The sequence below is a fragment of the Leptosomus discolor genome, chromosome Z (assembly GCF_034619465.1).
Source record: "Leptosomus discolor isolate bLepDis1 chromosome Z, bLepDis1.hap2, whole genome shotgun sequence".
NCBI lineage: Eukaryota > Metazoa > Chordata > Aves > Leptosomiformes > Leptosomidae > Leptosomus > Leptosomus discolor.
The window spans coordinates 24578170-24601059 of record NC_141419.1 but is presented as its reverse complement, the minus strand read 5'-3'; the positions used below and the strand labels follow the sequence as shown (position 1 = coordinate 24601059).

The 22890-nt window shown below is 42.8% G+C and overlaps 2 protein-coding genes across 2 annotated transcripts; one reads left to right on the top strand and one right to left on the bottom strand.

Annotated features, from left to right (window-relative positions):
* Positions 1–1385: 1385 nt before the first annotated feature.
* Positions 1386–2295, bottom strand: LOC147413243 (endogenous retrovirus group V member 2 Env polyprotein-like). Its single transcript, XM_086480050.1, is given in 2 exon segments — positions 1386–2114; positions 2116–2295. Coding segments are annotated over 2 exon segments (909 nt in total).
* Positions 2296–12125: 9830 nt separating this feature from the next.
* TMED7 (transmembrane p24 trafficking protein 7) lies at positions 12126–18570 on the top strand. Its single transcript, XM_086479176.1, has 3 exons — positions 12126–12305; positions 15079–15324; positions 17686–18570. The coding sequence occupies exons 1-3, from the start codon at positions 12126–12128 to the stop codon at positions 17920–17922; spliced, it is 663 nt and encodes a 220-aa protein (XP_086335302.1). The 3' UTR covers positions 17923–18570.
* Positions 18571–22890: the final 4320 nt, after the last annotated feature.

Here is a 22890-nt window from a genome sequence, read left to right as displayed (position 1 = left end):
TTAATTTGTATTATAACCTGACCAGCTTATTTTAGTCATTTTAATCTATGAAAAATTGAGCACTGTACTGGCAAATAAGCAGGAATTAATATCTGGACATCAAGGTCTATTATTTATGTAAAATCTGTCAAAGCAAGCCCAAAGCAAAGATGTTCAAAGCCGAGGTACTTGAAATGGCACCACGTTAGGTAAGCTTGAGTAGCAAGATAAAGCATACTGTGGAATGTACTTTAAGTGAGAACTAAATGAAAACAGTAAAGTGGATTTTTTTAACTGTTATAAACAAGTAATTTCTGGAAAGGTATGATGGCCACACAGACTAAGGAATTTTATGAAAACACCTTTCAAAACGTCCAGCAGGGAAGATTGCATATTAAAGGCCTGCAAAGGTGAAGAACAGCTTTTTTTCTGTTTTACTACTCAAATAACAGGAAATGTTATTTCAGTCATAAGATCTCATTTTATCTGCGTGAAATTACTTCCATCCCTACACCTTCTAATACGGACAAAAGGTCTCTAACTACGTCAGGAGAAAAGATCTGAAACTTGTCTCAGCTACTAAGCAGAGAGGAAGAAATACAGATGCCCGAGTTTCCTCCGCTTTGCACGTTTCTTCAGCCTTTTTGCAGCTGCTTCCATGCGTGTTACTGAGGAAGTGAACTGCTTGTACCACTATGGTTCATTAGCATTCTTCGGAAGAGCATATTTTAATTAATGTCTGTGCAAGAAACACTTGATGTGCGGAAAACAGACTCCACAATCTGTGAGAATGTAAAGTAGGTATGTTTAATCAGTGCTGGGCAGCACGGGGGGTAGCCCCACCAAAGTCGTGCACGCCCCAACGCGGCAACTTGTCTTAGATTTATACAGTCAAGCATTACATAATACATAAGATTTCCCAATACGCCTATACATATGTATGACCTGTCCCCGCTTCCTATAAAAATTAGTCCCAAGAAGTCATTTCCATAAACTTCTCCCATCTGCGTTTGCGCAGTGCCTCCTTGTGGTAGTCGTTGGAGGTTGAAAAGATGGAGGCTGATGGCTCCTCTTTGTCACCGCTGGTAACCCCTTGTCCTTGCGCAGACTCAGTTGCTCCTCGGCTCTTGCCCAAACTTCAGAGTCGGTTTCAGCTGGTTCTTAAGACAGGTTCATAATTCTTATTGGGGACTGTCTATTGTAGGGGGGCACAGGACTTCTTGCTTCAACTAATTTGGACAATGGCTAACAGAAACATTAAGTAACATCTACTAATTCGATCCCCTGGACTATCCAGCAATCTAGGTAATCATTAAGCAATGCCTTATCTACTAAGATTCCCTTAGCTCCTTCTCTCAGTCCCCCCTTTTCTATAAAATTAGTAGATTCTTTTACTACGCGTAACTTTAGTACTGTGTTTTCCGATCTAGCATTCTCTCAAAATACTTGTTAGACTCAAACTTCTGTCGTAGTTGATTCTTCTTCCATTCACTATAAGAATCTCCTGTGTTCTGAAAGCACCACAAGGCACACCGAACTGAAATGCAAAAGACTATAGACAAAAATATGATTGTGATTACTGTGACAAACAAGCATTTCAGCCATGTTAGGTTTGGCAACCAGGAAGTCAATCTTTCTATTAAGTCTGTGAATCCCCAAGATGTGTCATCCTGAGCTACCTCGTGTAACACTTTATTCTTTTCCCAAACCTTCTCCAGATCAGTTTCAACCTGCTTTTGTTTGTTAATATATGTGCAGCAGGTTTGGTTTATTACTGTACACAATCCCCCTTCTTTAGCCAATCCCATCCTATTTTGAAGCACTACTTTGTGTAGGGAAAAGATTTCTTCCTGCAGCGCCAGAAGAGCATTGGCTGTGGCATTATCAGTAACTTCTAACGTGGCCGAGATATTTACGATGGCCTTTTCTAATTCACTTACCCCGAGGGATGGAATCAACCACCTTACAAAACTATGAAATCCTGTGGGCCTTTTCTCCAGAGGATTATCCAGAACAGTGCGTGTTCGTCTCCACAAGGTTCGCACTATTCCAGGGGGTGGTCTAATGAATACACCACTTGAGGGATTAAGATAGCTCCCTATACAATAGCCCTTCCAATTCAAGGGTAAACTTTTTTCTAGCATATCCATCTCCACACAGCCAATAGAATCCTGGTTGTAACCGGCAGACTCGTATGAGGGGGTTGAGGCCAAAAATTCCTGCTAGCCATGAATTTTTCTTATCGGCACATGTCATAACACTTACGCCATAACCCCTGATTTTAGTAAGGTTAAAGGTACCTACAAATTCTGCCATACTGCAGTTGTCAGTCTCCTGGGCTAAATGCGAAAGTGGACCCGCACCCACACACGGTGAGGTGTCATTTAAGCATCTGGTGTAGATTCTAACATTCCCGCAATTCAAACCTTTCTTTGACTTTTTTAGGGGTATTGATCCCAAATGGACATGTTCCATTCCTTGGGTGTTTAAAAGTATATGTACAATTCCTGCTAGGTATACCCCATACTAAAACCTCCAGGTTGTCTTCAGGCAACAACGTGCACACCCAACAATCAGAAAGGTTAAAACTATTGCTCACTGCCTGAGTAAGCTTTACATAACTATTGTGTTCCCACTGTTCAGTTTTTCTCATCAACGATGCTATCAAGACCATGTAAAATGCAACTTTCCTGGTTGCATCTGAGTAACCTTCCATGGAGATTTGGATGCCTTTTTCACTCTGGTGTGTTGAATCCAAGTATTCTGTTCCTTGATTCTGATCGCTGTGAAAGAGGTGAGGAGTACCTGGAATGGTCCTTCCCACTGTGGCTCCAAAGTTTTTTCTGCAAGAGACTTTACATATACATAATCTCCAGGTTGTATGTTATACACAGGTCCATCTAAACCCCTACTCCGAGTCCCAACCACATGTTTTCCAATTTTATTAAGTTGTTTACCCAATGCCACCATGTAGGAAGTCATGATTTCATCCCCAGCTTGTGTGGACATCCCTTTTTGTATCCCATAGGGTCATCCATACAAAATTTCAAAGGGGCTCAGTCCTTCCTTCGCCCTTGGTCTAGTTCATATGCGCAAAAGAGCCAAGGAAGAGATTGAGGCCAGGGCAAGTTAATTTCCTGTCTCAATTTTACAATTTGCTGTTTGATTAAATGGTTAATTTTTTCTACTTGGCCACTCGATTGAGGACGATATGGGGTATGGAGTTGTCAGCCTATACCCAAATGGAGGCTAATTTGTTGTGTTACTTTGGAAATGAAATGTGGTTCCCTGTCAGAGGATATGGTTGCTGGAACCCCAAAACGTGGTATTATCTCTTGTATTAATATTCTGGTTACTTCCCGAGCCTTGGCCGTCCTGGTAGGGAATGCCTCTGGCCAACCTGAAAAGGTATCAGTTAATACCAACATATATCGATACCCCCCTTTTATTGGAAGTTCGGAAAAATCAATGTGCTACTGTTGCCCAGGCCCATTGCCTTTCCCAATTTGGCCTATTTCTAGTTTGGGGGTATTTTTAGAATTAGTCTGGAGGCAAAGGTCACACTGCTGAGTCACTTGTCTCACAATGGTGTACAAACTTCTAGTTACAATTTCTCTAATTAAGCGTTTATATAGGGCTTCTGCCCCCCAATGTCTTTTCCTATGTTCTTCCCTTATCAGAGACCATGTTAAATAAGAAGGTATAACTAGCTTCCCTTGTGGGGTGATAGCCCACCCTTCTTTATTATATGTCCCTTCTAAATCTCTGATAAGTTTCCGATCTTCCTTGGTACACTCTGGCTTACCTTCTAGGGAGATTTGCCCATCAGGGACCAAAGCCCCTTCTGTTTTTACCTTGGTTTTGGCTACCTGTTTGCCTCTCTGTCCGCCAGCTCATTTCCTCTTTCTAATTCTGAGCTCACTTTCTGTTGTGCCTTAATGTGCATGATCGCCACTTTCTCAGGGAGTTGGACTGCTTCCAATAATTTCAGAATCTCCTCTGCATGCTTGATGTGTTTGCCCTGTGAGTTCAATAATCCTCTCTCCCTCCAAATTGCTCCATGCGCATGCACGACTCCAAAGGCCTATTTAGAATCTGTATATATATTCACGGCTTTGCCTTGGGCCAGTTCCAAGGCATGGGTCAGAGCAATTATTTCTGCCTTCTGTGCAGAGGTATTCATGGGCAAAGGCTTTGACTCAATTACTTCCCAACTGGTGGTAATAGCATATCCCGCATATCTTTCACCACTTAAAACGTAGCTGCTTCCATCCGTAAACCAGTTTTCCCCATTTTCCAGAGGACTGTCTCTCAGGTCCGGGCGGCTTGCATACATTGCTTCAATGGTCTCTAAGCAGTCGTGATGCACTTGTTCTCCTGTGTTTCCACTAAGGAAAGAAGTTGGGTTGACAATGTTAGTAACTACGATCTCCACATCGTCTTGTTCTACCATCATAGCCTGGTATCTCAAGAATCTTTGTGGGGAAAGCCAATGTTCACCTTTCACTTCTAGTATAGCAGATACTGTATGGGACACGAACACAGTCACTTTCTGGCCCAGAGTGAATTTTCGGGCTTCCTGGATGTTCAGTACTACGGCCGCGACTGCTTGCAAACATCCAGGCCAACCCTTTGCAGTTGCGTCCAGTTGTTTAGAAAAGTAAGCGACCGCTCGGCTGTACGGGCCCAGGTGTTGTGCTGGTATTCCCAGGGCAATCCCCTGTTTCTCATGGGAAAAAAGGAAAAATAGCTTACTCACATCTGGGAGTCCCAAGGTCGGAGCCGACATCAGGGCCTTTTTCAACAGCTCAAAGGCCTGTATAGCTTCTTTGTTCCATTGAAGATGTCTCTGTTCAGTGGTTGTTAGTGCGTACAGAGGTTTAACAAGCAGTCCATAACTATAAATCCACAGTCGGGACCACCCAGTCATTCCCAGGAAAGTTCGTAACTCTTTCACTGTTTGCAGTCTCAGAGTTTGACATATTGTCTCCTTCCGGGCCTGTCCCAAAGACCTTTGTCCAGCACTGATTTCATAGCCCAGATAAATCACCTTGCGCTGGATTACTTGGGCCTTCTTCTTGGATACCCGGTATCCTTGGAGTCCCAGAAAATTCAGCAAACTCACTGTCCAGGTCATGCAAGCATCCTTTGTCTTGGTGGCAATCAGGATATCATCCACATATTGTAACAGTTTCCCTTCCTCAGACAGGGCTTCCCAAGACTCAAGATCTTTTGCGAGTTGATTGCCAAAAATAGTGGGACTGTTCTTAAATCTTTGTGGCAACACCGTCCAAGTGAGCTGAGTCTTACGACCACTTTTGGGATTTTCCCATTCGAATGCAAATAATTTTTGGCTGGTTTCATGGAGAGGAAGGCAAAAGAAGGCATCCTTCAGATCTAAAACAGTAAACCAAGCTAGTTCAGGTGCTAATAAAATCAATAAGGTATATGGATTCGCTACTACTGGGTAAAGGTCTTCAGCTATCTTATTTACAGCCCGTAGATCCTGGACCACCCGGTACGACCTGTCAGGTTTACGAACAGGTAATATAGGGGTGTTAAAATCGGACTCACGCTCTTTCAATAACCCTAATTGTAAAAATGTTTCTATTACTGGCTGAATTCCTTCCCTATCTTCCTTCTTTAAGGGATATTGTTTAACTCTTACCGATTGCCGGCCTTCTTTAAGTCCGACTTCAACAGGTGAGGCATTCTTCGCTCTTCCAGGTACATCGGTGGCCCATACCCCAGGATATACCTGGTTTAAAACCTCCTCACTAATTTTTCCTTCTAGGGGAAGACTGGTTAAAGACAGACTCAGTATCTGAATATATTGCTGATCTTTTACCTCCAGAGTAATTTCTTCTTTTTCAAATATAATTTTTGCACCTAATTGCTCCAACAAATCCCTTCCCAAAAGTGCCTTTGGGGAGTTAGGCATATACAGGAATTTGTGAATTCCCCATTGCTTCCCTAATTTATACTTCAGAGGCTCACAAAAATATGCCTTTTCAATTTGGCCAGTTGCCCCTTTTACCATAATGTAATCATTTCCCAAGGGTATCAAGGCTTGATTCAAAACTGAGTATGCTGCCCCTGTGTCAACCAAAAGTTCTACTTCTTGTTGTTTCTTCCCTAGCCTCATTATAACCAGTGGATCCACTACGGTAGATTCCCCAGGTCCCTGTCAGTCTTCCTTCACATGGGCTACTATTTTTCCTGTCTGGTAGTTTCGTCCTTTTTCCTTGTTTCTTGGGCAGTCTTTTTTCCAATGGCCAAATTTCTTACACAGCGCACATTGGTCCCTAGGTAATCGGAACGGTTCCCATCTAGGCCTTTATTCTTCCTCTTCCCTGAGGACTGCCACTATTCTCCTTTGCCCTTGTTTATATCCTTCCTCTCTATTACTAAATACTCTCCATGCTTCTTCCAGCAACACTTCCAAATTTCTGGTTTCTGTAGGGCGCAGCTTCTGGAGTTTGCGCCTAATGTCCCCTGTGGACTGACCCAAGAACAGGGAGACTAGTTGCTGTGTTCCTACCTCTGACCAAGGATCCAGCGGTGTGCTGTGGCGCATCACATCCCTCAATCGATCCAGGAATTCGGATGGGGACTCGGAAGGACGTTGTTTAACTGCATACCAATTTATAGTTTTGGGGATAGCTCTTTCTATCCCCTTAGAAATCCACTCCTGATATTCCTGCAATTTCTCCATATGCGCAGATCTGTTAGCATTCCACTTTGGATCTTGGAGAGGGAAATATTCCTTGACATCCCCTCCTGTAACGTTATAATGGTCTTCAGCCAAATTCTCTGCTGTTTTTAAAACCAATTGTTTCTCTTTTTCAGTCAGGTACTCTAACAATAATTGTATATCCTTCCAGTCAGGGCAATACTGTTTTATCATAAACTGAAAATGTTTGGCTACACTTACCAGATCATTCCTGTACTCTTTTGCAACCCTTTTCCATTCCCCTAAATCAGCTGTGGAAAAAGGTACTTTGAGTAGAATTGTCCTGCCATCCGGCCCTACTACCTCTCGGAGAAGTGCCTGTAAGGCTGTCGGGGCAGATTTCTTCCTACTACGGGAAGATACAGGACTGTCCGGAGGAGTGGAGATAGCATCCGAGTCCGCATCCTGTTCCTGTGATCGAGGGCGGGGGCTTAAACAAATCAGTTAGGTCTTGTTCTGGTGCCTGATGAATTTTAGTTTCTCCAATACTACATTCCAAGCAACACCGCCTCAGTTTACCTCTAAGTTCTTTGTTATTCTCTCGCTCGAGTGTGAGTACCACAGGGTCCTGTGGTGGTGCCAGTCCACAGTCCCTTTGCCACTCCAGATGGTTTCGGAGGGTAAAAAAACATGTCTGCATACGAAACTTCATCCCACTTTCCTTCTCTCCTTAAAAACATTAGCTGTAAGAGAGTATTATAATCTATGGATCCATTAAGTGGCCACTTAGCTTCACCTTCTAGCTTATACAGTGGCCACCACTGATTACAATACTTGATGAGGGTCTTTTTACTCTCTGTCCCTCCAGTCCCAACAATGTCTTTCCAATGAGCAAGCACACAGCCTAAGGGGCTTTTCTTCAAAATACCTCCTGGAGCGTTTCCCATTTTTGTAACCTCTTCTATTATTGACATTTTATTTTAGATTTTGCTACCCTCTTGTTAAGCTTCCACGCAAATTGTTTTTTACAAATCCTTATGGTTTTCTCCCAGTCCTCCTCCCACACATCCCAAATTTCCGGGACTAAATTTTTCTTTCCACACACCAACTTTACTATTTCAGATTCTTGCCGGGCTCTTCTCCAATCATACAGGTGTGGAATTTGGGGAAAACACTTTGGACACTCTGTTTTCCGTCTGCTAGATATGCAATACCACCCCCTTGTACAAGATTCACCAGCAAAACCCAAGCCTGGTGACAATTGTTATATAATCTAACAACAAGCCCACATATATAGCAGGGAATTACCCCTAATTGTCCACCAAGACTGGGATTTAGGGATATGTCTGGAGGAGGCTGTTCCAAGGCTACTCTCCACCCTGCGGTAGTTACATATGCCCCTTTTAAATAGAACTGTTCATTTCCCCTTCTTATTCATATCCCTCCTTTGTTTAAATATTCCCATGGTTCGAGCCCAAACCACCGAAGGAGTGACTCCCTTTTCCCTGCTCCTTCAACATACAGAGACAATCACAAACTATTTAAACTTTATACACAGTTACACAGAAATAAAGATCTTTAACATATAAAAATCCTGGGCATTCAAATCATACAATTATCACTTCAGTTAACATCCATCTGGCAGCTGCAAATATAGAATAACCCAAACGCAATTGTGTGGAGGCCTGCTTACCCTTCTCCTGCTTCTTATATACCAGTCATTAGCAGGTCCGTCCTGGCTCCCGACACTGGGATGCAGTGGCGACCTCGGATTTGCTCGATCTACCCCCAAGATCACTAGCGGCCGTTCTGTCGGTCAGCAAATCCCCCTGTTACCATGCAGGGTACCCTCCTCCCATACGGGGACTATGCTGTACGCCAGACGTCTCTGCGCGATTTACCAGCTGCCCCGGCCACGCGTACGACTTACAGGCCCCTCTCACAAAACATACCGTTTGATCCACGGCTTCAGGAGGTTGTGGTCTGCTCCCGCGGTGAGCAGCTGGCACCGGAGGCTCCTCCGAGGACAGTGCTCAGGGCGCGCCCAGGGGCGTCCGCTCCACAGTCGATCCCGCAGCTGAGCAAGGAGCCTCCTGGCTGGCTCACCAAACTGACGTGCGGAAAACAGACTCCACAATCTGTGAGAATGTAAAGTAGGTATGTTTAATCAGTGCTGGGCAGCACGGGGGGTAGCCCCACCAAAGTCGTACATGCCCCAACGCGGCAATTTGTCTTAGATTTATACAGTCAAGCATTGCATAATACATAAGATTTCCCAATACGCCTATACATATGTATGACCTGTCCCTGCTTCGTATAAAAATTAGTCCCAAGAAGTCATTTCCATAAATTTCTCCCATCTGCTCTTGCACAGTGCCTCCTTGTGGTAGTCGTTGGGGGTCGTAAAGATGGAGGCTGATGGCTCCTCTTTGTCACCGCTGGTAACCCCTTGTCCTTGCGCAGACTCAGTTGCTCCTCGGCTCTTGCCCAAACTTCAGAGTCGGTTTCAGCTGGTTCTTAAGACAGGTTCATAATTCTTATTGGGGACTGTCTATTGTAGGGGGGCACAGGACTTCTTGCTTCAACTAACTTGGACAATGGCTAACAGAAACATTAAGCAACATCTATTAGTTCTATCCCCTGGACAATACAGCAATCTAGGTAATCATTAAGCAATGCCTTATCTACTAAGATTCCCTTAGCTCCTTCTCTCACACTTGCCATATGAAAATTTTAATTTTCCACAGACAGAAAGTAGCAACATATATTTACAAACCCGAAGTAAAACAAGTCTAACAGTAAAATGAATCTTTGTTTTTTCCAGTCTTTGAGAACTACATTCTAACTTGACACACAATGTAAAAAAGCACATTAATAAAATTATCTAGCTATGCATGTATGTTTGGGTAAGGTTGTAACTCAGTATACTGCTGTAAATACTCTGTCATAATAGATGAATAGTAAAAATTATAAAAGATTTTTCTCAAGCAAGAACTATGCTGAAGAGCATCTGAAACTGTCTCACCCTAATCAAATGGATTTCCAGTAGGAAAGAAAAACTCTCCGTATCACTCCCTCTAAGATGTATTTATTGAACTTATTCTGGGGTTAACATTCAAATATTATTTGTGCAGTCAGATAATACAGACAACGTGTGAATTTTATTATTTCACAAACAGAATGGTCACTCATGGAGATAGAACAATGGACACTGGGATAAGTCTGGTAACAGCAACAGCAGCACCAGCAACCTGGAAAATCAGCAACCTGATTAATTTTTTTACTCCTTGGATTACCAATTATTAACTGGCTAACTCAAGGAAAATTATAATGAAATCAACAAGAACAAAGGCATATATAATGTTCTTCTAAAAGAGGAAAGCTCAGATCCTTAGTGTTACAAATTAATGTGTATTTTCATATATCAGTTAGGGAACTGGCTAACACTGTGACTGAGGTGTCTAGGAAATGGACAAATGAAGCCAGTTTCAGGCTTCAAGAGAGACACCGATGTTCCTAAGCAGTTCATGTTGCTAAAAGTTAGTTCTTGATTACTATCAGTCATTATCACTACATATACAAAACAATTAGTCCTTAAGAAATCTATTCCAGATAAGCGGTAAGCACACAACACAGTGGAGCTGATGCTAGTGCTGATGGCTGCGCTCTTTGGGTGGGGTCCTTAGTCACCAGGGCCAAGGCGATCAGGCGTGAGAGCTCCTTGCAGGCAGTTTGCCTTCTTTCTTCTTTAATCAGCTGATGTTTTATATACTCTGTCCCTGATCCAAAAGAAAAGGAAGTGATCTCATCTGCTCTTGATGACTTATTTTGAGGATCGAGACATGTTCTGGGTTTTGCTTATATGGCAGTTGCCAACAGACACCTTTCTTCCCTGCTCTGCAGGATTGTCTTGGTTTTACCAGGCATCCTTCTCCTTCTGTTTTTGTTTGGTTGGTTGGTTATTCGGTGACTGTTTTCCAATTGTCATTTCTTAGGTAAGCTTGATTTTGCCTATTTAGTGAGACTTCAAGAAAATAGCTAGAAAGAGTGAACTAGGAAACTATAAGCTGTTCAGGATCACTTCGATTGATGTGAAAAACCATGGAGTGAGTCTTCCTGAAATGTATTTCTTGCCACATGAAGGAGAAGGTGACTGGGAACACTCTGCACAGGCATACAGGTCCTACAAGCCTGTAATCACCGATTTAAGTGAAATGGCTGAAGCTGCTTCCTATGGCACAGACATATAACCTACTTTTGAGCGATCTCAACTATCAGCCAACACTTCAATGCAACCTGAAATAACCCCAGTGTGTTAAATGAAAACAACAAAGATGTGAGGCTTAGTTGTGGGTGGATAATGTCTGCCTCAGAAGTGGGGTGGATGCTTCCTAAAGCATCTCTCTCACATTCATCCACACGTGCAAATCTATCAGAGCCTTCAACGTACGAATTTTGGGTACCTCAGTCCTGTGAAACCCACAGTCCTCAAACAGATGCCCAGGCTTATCATACAATGCTGAGCATGAAATTCGGAGTCTGCACAAGCTAACTCAAGAGCCACCTCACTGGGGCTAGACGATTACAACACAGCATCCTGGTGCGGTGCCCCGTTTGGCGTCAGGTACTTCGTGCAGGTTAGTCCTTTCCCAGAGGAGCCAAAGGGGAGGCCAGACCTGCCCCGCATCGTGGTTGCTCTCCTGCTGGGGAGGGCAGAGCGGTGTTTCCTTTTCCCTGCTCTGCCTGATTTACCACAGAACTTAAAATGAATTTGAGGAGGTTATCTTTGGTTTATTATTTTGAATCGGTTTTGCGTTGTAAAAATAACTATTTACTGGCATGGAACTCGGAGCCGGCTTCCCCGCAGGCAGCGTGAGGGCTGCAGCCGGTGCGTTCCCCCTCTGCAGCGACCGCTGCTGAACGGCCCGCGCAGCGGGACGCTCCGGGCTCGTTCCGGCGCATCCGGCTTCCCCAGGGCGGAGAGCACCGAGGTTGCTCTTCTCTTACGTTAGGCCGTAAGGGCCCGCCATTCCTGCGCTGCGTGACGCCTCACGGCACCCTGACGACAACTTAACCTCCGGGAAGCTGCATTCAGCGTGACGCACTGCCAACACCCTTGCCAGGGTGGGCAGGGGGGCGCTGCCCGCAGGCCCCCCCCCCAGCATGCACGGCGGCCTGGGGCGGGTGGGGGGGGGTGTGTGCGGGCGGGACACACCGCCCCCGCGGCCCCGCCCCTTTCACGCCGCACACCACGTCTGCAAAACCACCCGCGGGGGGCGGGGGGCGCTGACCCGGAAGCGCTCCCGGAGGGTGACACCGCCCAGCGCGAGTATTTCCGGGTGGCAGCGCGGTTCCCCCGCTCGTCCCCTCCGCCACACCGGCTGCGCCGCCTCCCGTCGGGCCGTCCGCTCCCCGCCCTCCCGTTCCTCCCGGCTCGCTCTGCGTCCTCCTTCGCCTCTCCCCGCGCTGGGCGATGCCGCTGCGGGGCTCACGGGCCGCGGGGCCGCGGGGGCGGCTATCGCCGTTGCTTCTGGTGGTGCTGGCGGCCTGCGCCGCGCGGGCCTCCGAGATCACCTTCGAGCTGCCCGACAACGCCAAGCAGTGCTTCTACGAGGAGATCGCCCAGGGCACCAAGTGCACCCTCGAGTTCCAGGTAGCCGGGCGGCCGGGGGCGGCCTCACGGGGAGGCGCCGCCCCGGGCCTGGGCGCGCCGCGCTGGCGGAGCTGGGCCTCAGCCCGGAGCCCGGCCCGCCGCCGGGGAGTGGTGGCCGAGGGGCTTGTGCTGGCGAGGGAGCCTCGCAGCTCCGATCATTTACGGCGCGCTGCTCGGCTGCTCCGAGCGGCTACGCGAAGGCCCTGGCACGGGCGCAGCAGTTGAAGCCGGTGCAGAGTTTCCAGCTCTGCTGCGGGAATACCGCATGCTGGCGTAGGCTCTGCGGGAGCGGCGGAGAGGCGTGAGTTTCGCTCGGAGCCAAGCAAGACGTGTAAAGTTGGCCCTGAAAACTGGCGGTGTCTTACCCTGATCGCTGCCGTGCAGCTTCCCACCCGAACGGTGTGGAGAATAGCTAAAGCGCACCCGCCCAGCCAGGTGCCGCGGAAGTGATTTATTTCCTTGTCGTTTGTGAAGCGTTTGCATAATGAAGGCGATACAACTTCAGGAGCTAATGCCTCTAATTTCAGAGTATAGTTCAAATTGGAGTCACATAGTAAACAGTAAGAAAGTGACGGAATAGGTGTGCAGTACTAGCAAAGCCTCATGGGCATATAGCAAGACAGGAGTCTCACAAAAAATAAAATATGCAGGCAACCGACATCCTGTTCAGGACTGTGGTTGACATGCATGTATTAAGTGAGGCTGTGCAGTTTTTCCCATTTTCCAACAGTTTGAACATGCAGGTGTAACGATAGAGCATGCTCTTCAGCTTTGAGATGTATCAAGCCACCACCTCTGACAGTTTTGGTGCCTTTGTATTAGCAACACTGGAGCCTTTCAGTCTGTCACTTGAGCTGGCGAAGTCACTGACAGTATAGCAGCACCATGAGAGGGAAATCGTCCTTGACAATGGGAACGAGCTACCTTCAGGAGCTTTTGAAGCTAGCTATGGGACGGCTTTTCATGTTGAAGTCCCGTGGTTTTTTTTCTGTCACAGCTGCTGTCCTGCCTTTAGTATTTTGGCATTGCTGCCAAATGTCGGTCCCTCTTACTGTGACCTACATGTTCTAGTCCTTAGATATCTTTTTCTTTACCTAAATACTTCTTGTCCCTGCGTGTTACTTTATAAAGTCTTTTCTGTGCAGTACTTTCCCCCCTGTTTAGAAGTGGATATCACAGGAGATTGCTGGACAGATAAGCTTGTTACTTTTGTCAGTGATTGGAACAGGAGTAGCATTGCTAAAAAGAAAGTCTGGATTTGACCAGCCACTGGTAGACTGAAGTGCTGTGTGCATGTCCTTTGGCAGTGTGTTTTCAGAGCTGAGGAGGCTCAAGCAAGCTCTCTGGGAAGGAATCCTAGGGAAACTTTAAAACTCTGGCAAATCTTTACCATGTATATGTAAACTGGCTCTTTCAGGGTGTGTAGTATAACTGAATGAGAGTGACTTTCATAATTGGTAAAAAGGACACACCTGTCAAATCTGAGATTATACTTCAAAAATGAAACATCACTTCATTACAGAAAATCTTTTTGTTTTTCCTTTCAGCAGGGTAAGGATTTCTGTATGAAACCCAGCTAGATGTAGACATCCAGGGAGAGATGTCCAGAGATCCTAAATGTAGATGTGGACATCCTAATTTTTTTTTTTTTCGATTTGTATCTTGTCATCACATTTTTGGAAAAACTATGAAGATACTGGTTGCCACTGCTCACACCTCTCGTTATTTCAGTCGCACTATTAATGTTACCATTTTGATAACTTGATAACTAAATAAACTATGTGAGTTTAAATAAGAGTAAGTGAACCAAAGTGCAGATACTCAGATATTTCAGGGATTTCTGCACACCTGTAAAAGGGACATGCCTTTAGATAGAAGTCTCTTCCTCCTTCCGCATGCTTTATCTTAAAAGCAAAAAGTTTGGAGCAAGGATTGAAAGTAAAACTACTAGCCAAAGAGGCCTCAGAACACTGAGTTATGAATATCTAAGCTACTGATTAGTCTTTCTGTAGAGGTGGGATGGCTAGTCCACAGAGCAATGTGCTGTAGACCAACAGTAATCAAAGCCTGAAAAAACCCTTGAGACAGTAACACAAAGTTGAGTCGCTTGTGGGCATTACCTGGATATGCTGGTTTTGGGAAGAAATGCTGTAACTAACTCTGCCGGCGGGAGGCAGCAGACACCCACCCCCCACCCCCCGAACATCCGCGCTGTTCGCAAGCACAGGTGAAGACGAGCCAGGTTGAAATACCCGTTCTACTGGTTGAATGCCATTCCTGCAGCCTAAAGCAGCTTGAGCTAATGTGGGGTAGTTAGGCTCTTTCGGCCGTACAGAAAGGAGCTGTCTTACTGCATGTTGGCAATCTCAGCGGGCTGAATAGATTCCATGGAGCACTTGTGGGTACAGTAAATGGTTGATTTGTTACAGTAACATCTTTGCTGCCGCATCAAGTTTCGTCTACTGTAGCTTTTCGTGTTGTACACTTATTTATAACAAAGTAACTAAAATTGCTCTGTAAACTGTTTGAAAGTATAGTTGACATTACATAAGCTGAACCTAAAGTATTTTTAATTATGTTCTGTGTTTCTTCTGTAAGAAAGTAATTTTGCAGACTTGCTTTGAAAGCTTTTCAGATTAATGTATTGGATTTTAAAACATTTGTTAAAGCAAAAGATATTGCAGTGCCGCTTGACAGATCAGACTTCTAACTTAAAAGAAACGTGTAAGTGTCTGTTTTGCTAAAAGAACGATTTCTTGGGTTTTGTTTTCAGGTGATCACTGGAGGTCATTATGACGTTGACTGTCGGTTGGAAGATCCCGATGGCATTGTGTTGTACAAAGAGATGAAGAAACAATATGATAGCTTCACATTTACTGCGTCCAGAAACGGAACATATAAATTCTGCTTCAGCAACGAATTCTCTACTTTCACACACAAAACTGTGTACTTTGATTTCCAGGTTGGAGAAGATCCACCACTGTTTCCTAGTGAGAACAGAGTAACTGCACTTACCCAGGTAAAACGCTGTTGTGTTTGACAGCAGTTGTTAGGTGGAGGCAGTTGTTTTTGGAGTTCAGGTGCATTAGATACCTGTATCACTTTGGATTGGAGCTTTTAAAATAATCTGAATTACTACAAATAAGCTTTCTTTCTGAACATAGGATTTATAGAATACAGAACAGAGCTGGGAAGGAATTGCCAAGTGCTAAGAGAAAATTAGGGTAGTAACTTAAGCACTAGGCCACTATTTTTTTTTTTTAAGGGAACCTCCTTTTAATGCCATGGTTGTGTGCGTCTTGAACTGTTGATTTCACAAACTGCAATTTTCAGTGAATCAGAGGTTTAGAAGTTTCCAAGCTTTCAAGAAACTTTGAGAAGTGTTTATACATTTAAAATGGTAGAGTCTTTTTTGGGGGAAGACTTAAGTTGACCTCTCATGTAACTGTCATTTTTAAAATGGAGAAGAGAATTCTAGCAAAATAAACAAGTGAACAAAATCAGCGAAATTTAGCTGGCTTTTAGATATTTATCCTTTGTAAGACACTACAAAGTGTCAGATCATGATTATATTTTCAGATTTTACAGTTTTGTACTACCTCTACCCATTCTAAATCCATCAAAACTTCCCTTGGAACACTTTCTTCGTGAGTTCCCACTAATGTCCTTACATTATAACTGTTGCCAAACCTCGCTTCAAACAACCATTGAAGAATGTTGGACGTGGTCACTGTTTTCCTCGTCTGGACTCAGCAGTGTAAATACTGCTTCCCAAATGCCAGCCTCACTTGAATTTACCTCACATAAGTCTGCAGTAGCTGAGATCTGTGATAAGTAGATGACTTGCTGTGAATTCAACTACACCTCTTGCCTCTTTCTTCTTGTCGTTCTTCTGCTTTGGTTTATGTTGTGTTCTGATTCTTGACCCTGTATCTTTCCATCTCTTTGCTTCAGTCTTCATTCTGTTCAGTCTGTGTGTTCTGTTAGCGTCTGGTTTTTCTTTTGCTGTCTTGGCATCAGCAGAGGGATTTTGAAAATGCAGAACATGCGGTTCCTGAGTACAGCATCTCTGCAGCCCCTTGCAGCCTGTGGGAGAAGTTTATACAAAAATAGTTTTTCACTGGATTGTCACATACACAATGCAACTAAGGTATTTGGGAAAGGACAAGTTAATTTTCAGAGTACAACATGCCTTCGATAAGAAGGTTCTTGCTGCAGTTTTCGTGAGGCTTGTAGCATGACCGAATTTGGGCAGCCTTTCACAAGGACAGCAAAAGGTAGATCCCTAAAACCAGAGTGGCTTTTGTTTAAGTCCCTTGTGCAGACTAGGAGAGCTCTATAATTTGTCATGAGACCAATGGCAGAACTTAGTTTGGAAAACCTGTTCCTGAATTTTGTTGAGAAGACTTGTTCAGACACCTGTCTCAAAGGTCATCAACTTGAAAAGACTGTTAGGCACAGATATAAGTATCTGAGAGTGGTCCTATTGGGGTGTTGAACATTTCCTTTTATAATAGTTTGTGTTATTTAATCTTCAGGAAGTACTAATTCTAAGTCATAAAACAGACAGATGAATTGTGACTAGAAAGTAAGTATTTTGAAGTTTTATTAATTAATTTCTCAATCAAAACAATGAGGAGTACTGACTTTTACTTACACAAGATAAACTGAAAGTGGAAGACGTTTATGTGAAATATTATCTAGGGGTTGGAAAACTGGTAATACTTTTTTTTTTTAATGGAAAATGACAATGAAGTTGGGTAATTCATTAGGTATTTGTTACATGATTAAGTTACTGAAAGGTAACAATTATCCTTTCTCTAACCACTTTTTGCATACACGACTGAGAGAAGAGGCTCTTGCCAAAAGAACATATTGAGCTCAGTAATGTAGATTTTAGGATGTACAACTTGAGTGAGATTATGCAATGAAGAATGTCATGCTTGTAAAACACAGAGGGATTTAATATATACTGGGTGCATCCTAGTGCTGTAAGCAACTGCTCGTTTTCCTGGTATGTATGGAATTAACAACTGAAGGATCACTGGCATTTCAATAGTGTTTCTAATGTCCATTTTGAACCCAAATATGGATGAATTTAAGATTTGTTTAGTTGCTCTCAGAGCCCGTTGCTTTTAATTAGATCTACAGTTTTACATGCTTCTGTATTTAAGCGTCTGTCGTGTTCCTGTGTAGAGTTTGATCAACGTAAGTTAAATTTTACTGCATTTAGAGTATTTCAGTCTGACAATGGACTGAGTTTATCCTTAGCTTGCAAAGTTATATGAATTCTGATTTTAAATATCAAATGACAAAACGTTGCAGAAGAAGCACTAGAAGGGTTCTTAATTCAGTGCTGTGTATTTGTTTGCTTCTCTAGATGGAGTCTGCGTGTGTTTCAATTCATGAAGCATTGAAGTCTGTCATCGATTATCAGACTCACTTCCGCTTGAGGGAGGCGCAGGGCCGCAGCCGAGCAGAGGATTTAAACACGAGGGTGGCCTACTGGTCAATAGGGGAAGCAATCATTCTTCTTGTTGTTAGTATTGGGCAGGTGTTTCTTCTCAAGAGCTTCTTCTCGGATAAAAGAACCACAACAACCCGTGTTGGATCATAACTGGTAGTGGTAGTGGTTCAGGTCATCGTGTGCTACTCATCTGTAAAAACTAACTGTTCTTCAATTACTTGTAGGTTATGGGGATCTGAATATATGCAACATTCAAATGTGTCTACCCCTCCTCCCTCAAAAATCACAAAACAGACCCAAAAAGTTGTGAAAGGGATACATGATTTGAAATATTTTAAAAATACTTTGGAACTTAAGTGTTTTCTGATTTCTGTATTAAATATACAGCAGTGACCAGCCTCTCTATTTCCACTGATTTTAATCCAAACTGAGTTTGATTTTTACTGGTAAGATTAGCTATCTGCAGTATAAGACTTTAAAATAACCCAGCAGTTTAGTGTTTGATATGAGAGACAAAATAAATATATGAAAATTTGACTTGATTTTAACTTTCAGGCTGAATGTGTTGGATTATAAAAAAAGCAAATGTGATGAACTGTAGTGCACTGTTTTGATTTGCTGTTAAATAATCCAATGGTAACCCTTGCTTTTTTGTAAAATTGTTGCAAGCTTGACACTACATCATGGTGCAAATTCTCCGTCAGCCTGGTAAGTCTCCATCTTCAAAACCTGCTAAATTTTATCGTTGAGTATGTTTGCCTAAACATACAGTCTTCTATATTAAAATAAATGCATTTCCTCTTTTACGATGCTCATTTTACAGAACAAATTGTGAGCTGAGACTACTCAGGAAATCCACTTTCTGTATTCAAAAATCCAAATTTCCAAGTTTATTTAAAAAACATGCAATAAAATAGTGAATCTTGTAACTTTGTCACTAAAACTGTACGGTTTCTGTACTTGTACATGCTGCTGCTGCTTTTTGGGTCTGAGACCAGAAGTAGCTTGGTTTGTTAAGCAGCACAGCACCAGCACTGGACGAGGATATATTATGTGTTAGGCACATAGAAAGCTTTTTACTAAATGGTTTTCCTCTTTAGAGGCCAATTTGATATTGATACTGCATTGCACAAGTGCTGTAAATTTTACTTTCCTGTGTGTGGTGCACTGATACATGATGGCCTTGTGCATCTGATTGCCACTCTTTTTTGCTAGTGGTCAGGAAATTTAATTTTAAATATACCAGGTTATCTTTTGGGTAGAGTTATAGTTAAATTCTTTCCACTGCTCATGTCTTTAGTAGCTTATGTACTGTAAAGTCTTGTTTTATTTGGATGTGGAAAGTAGTAAATGTGTGTGCATACAAGTAGCTTGAATTGAGCTGGTCATAATAAGGCTAAAGTCCATAAAATGGCTCTGGAGGAATAAGTAGACTGACCAGTTCTTAAGTGTATACAAACTAAACTAAGGTGAAAAAAGTTGTCATATATTACTGGCTAATGCAAAAGATGCTTCTTAAACAAGTTCTTAGCAAGCAGAGAAAGAATCCTAAACCCTTATTAATCGCCTGTATTATTTCTAGCAAAAATTTGAAATTACATGTGCAGGTGACACTTGAGCAGTCTGAAGACTTGATCTAAGATGACTTGATTTTAAAATCTTGTGATGGCTGAAAAAAGATAAAATGAAAGTGTATGTACCCTGTGCTGTGAACTGAACAGCTGCTCTTTGGGAAACTGAAGAAAAACGTCAAGACAGCTCAAAAATTATTTCAGAGGTCATGGGGGTATTGAAAAGCTTAATGTATGTAAACTTCAGGTTTATATATAATGTTTTTCTCTCCTGTACTGAATTTTAAATACTGCAGTCACGTTTTGGGATGCAAGCTTCCCAGAAATAGTTAGACTCACAAAGATCAGAAAACAAAAAGCTAGTGCTTTCTTTTTATGATACAAATCTGTGCCTGCACACAATATTCTTAATTGTACCTATATGCTTTGTTCTTGTTTAAGCAGCTGATACTCAGTACTTCTGTGCTGCGTTGCATACAATAATGAAGCAAGTGGTACACTTCACGTGCAAGTGTCAGATGAAAACATGATTTAATTTTGGTAGCGTCCACTGTTGTCTTCTGGGCTTTGAATATCACTTGTGTAGCTTCAATCACAACAAAAGCATTTGTTTTAAAGACTGAAACCTGTTGGGTTTTTTTCCACTGAGTTATTCTGTGTGCTGTCAAAATTGGTAAACAACGGGGTAAAACAGGTAATTGTCAGCCATCACGTACATGTCTCTCTTGTTCTTTTATAATGTTTGAATGTGTGAAGTGGGTCTGTTCACCTCAATATTACTCCCGCTGCAGAGGTTTAGTGGACTTGACTTTTGCATTGAAGTTAGGTATCCAACCGGTCCTCTGGTGTCCTGCTGCATAATACGCAGCAATAGCTTAAAAATGCCTTTATTTTTGTGTTGTTAAAAACATGGCACAAATACACATGTTTAAACATAGCTGTATATAGTTTTTAAAATAAGTGACTGAATAGGATATAATAAAACACATTGTAACACGCAGTGGGTGAAGAAATGCATTGTGAGTTTTGGTTAAAGCTGCATCTTTTCAATATATGAGAAGAATAGTTTGGTTAATGGTGTGATGCACAAGTAAACGCCCTGCGTTAAAGGGGATATTACTGTATTTTTAATTGCTAAGGCCTGGGTTTCAGCTATTCCTTGGATGTTTTATGTTTACAGAACTTCTTTTCATGTCCTGAAATGTCAGTTCTTGTTTTAGATTGGGGGAGGGGGCAAGTTTAGTTTGAATAAGGCAAAAAGCAGCCCCTGTGAATATTGTATGGGAAAATAAAAATTAATATATGAATGTGGTCTGATTGTTTTGTTTGCATGCAGGAGTGGAGAGTGTTGTTCTTCAAAAAAGCCTTGAATAACAATTTGAATAGCCTTGTATTTTAACACATTACAGTTAGTCTGCCACCTGACACTTGATCATTACTTCTGTTTCTGTACATCACAAAGTGTACTGGTTCACTGCTGTTCATAATTAGCTGTGCTTTCAGGTCACTGGAAGAACTCAGGTTTGAGCGAGATAGTGTGGTTACTGGCTTATGCGCAGCATGTTAACAGTGCAGGCAGTAGATCTGTTCCTGTTGGAGTGGAATTCAGAGTATTTGACTACAGATGCCAGGAATGACTTCGGACTTACTGCGTGTTTTCACATTAATTCTGTAGATAGAAGGTTAATACAGGATGAGCTTGAAAGGTGCATCCAGTTAGTGTTGTCTAATGATGAGATAGAAACTTCAAATATGTAGTAACTAAGTATGTGATTGGAGATACTATATATTCAGCCTCTTGCTGAATCTCAGCACATACCAGTTAAGTTTTAAAAGCAGGTAGAGTAGGCATCATTGCTTGGTGTGGACACCTTCCAAAATGACTTTTTCTTGCTGTTTGTCTTTCTCCTATGTTGGTTGCTCTACATTCAAAAATTTTCAAGAATATATACAGTACTTGGATTAAAGAAAGTTTTTGTCTAGAAGTATGGGTAAGTTATCTTTCAGTGATGTGTTACTGTTATGGTCAAGTAGTTGTCTGGGGCTTTTTTAGGTGCCTGGCACCTTAAGCTTAACATAAGTTGTGGTCTGAAGCACTTCTCCACTGAAAGCTGATCATCTGAAAAAAAAAAATCAAACCAAAAAACCCCAGAAACAAAATTAGGCAAAGTGAAAAGATGAGGCAGTGAATTGGCTGACTTTTATGATGATGAAGGCTTTTATCAAGGAGGGAGTAGAAACATGCACTACAACCCATTTTAAACAGTTTCTTGGCCTGCCAGACTGCCTGAGGGCACAACTGCAGCAGGGACACTGCAACCAGGATTTTGTATGACTTGGGCAAGGGCAACAATTCTTGGAAGAAGCACTTAAAGCCTGACCCTGCAGTTCAGCGGGGTGTTACACTGAGTGTGCAGAAAGCTGGTATACTGCACCAGGTTACTCTAGGAGGTGTGCTGTGCTTGGTAAGCCCATGAAGTTCATCACGTGATACAGATCCTGTTTCCTAAGTAGTGTGGGGTTTTGCAGCTTATAGTTACATTCTACATCTCTTACTGCATATTATGGAGAACTAAGATTTAAATTGTCTAATGCAATTCTGGAGTCATTCCTATTGACTTCAGAGGCTTTTGTATGGATTGACTTTCAGGTGCCATCAAACTGTGTCTCATCATCATTTATTCTTGATGTGCAAACATTTCATGCCCTAACTGGGCTCTTCACCGGAAGTAACCATACTTGTACTAAGGGAGAAATCCAGCAGTAAGGGGAGCATCATCTAATGTCAACGATTATTTAAGACTAAGTCTTAGCAATCCTAATTACCATTACTGAGTTATTTCCCTTAGCCACTGAGTTAGTCTCTATGCATTTACAGCTGATGAGTGCTAGTTCTGCTTGTCAGTTAGACCATGGACATGTTTCTTGAAGTGATTGAAATCTTCCAACATCACCTGATTTCTTGTTGTTAAAAACAGATTGAACTCCTCTTTCTGTACAGCTCAGTGGAGGAGAATTGAACATGGGCCCTAAATGAGACAGATGCAAAGTCTCTCTCACATTCCTGCCCTTCGCTTCCGCAGTTGTCAAATCAATTTCCAGAAAAGCGAGGTTATGGTGTATGTGTACTGAGGATGCTACTGATCTTGACTAAGTGTTGTCAGACGTGAGGGGAAGCAGCAACTCATCTCAGCTTAGGAAGCACTCTGCTTACCTGACAGTGACAGCTCTCAAAAGGTTCATTATTTGTATTAAAAAGTCCATGTTCCCTCAAGGCAAGATCACACGTAAGCATAAGGTGGTTTTACTTTGTGATACTTCTAAGCAGATTGATTTGACTCTTGCCTTCTCTCCCACCTTCTAAGGAGAACCAGGACACGTGCAGGTGGTCTGTTGAGCATCACTGGTGTGCAACACAGCAATTTTAAGCAATTTGACTGCCTTGTGCATCTGTGTTTCATGTTTCTTGGCATTACAGGCTGTTTTGCTGGTGGGCTAACAGAAAAATGAGTGACACGGGGCATGCTGTAGCCTTGTTGCTTGTTTT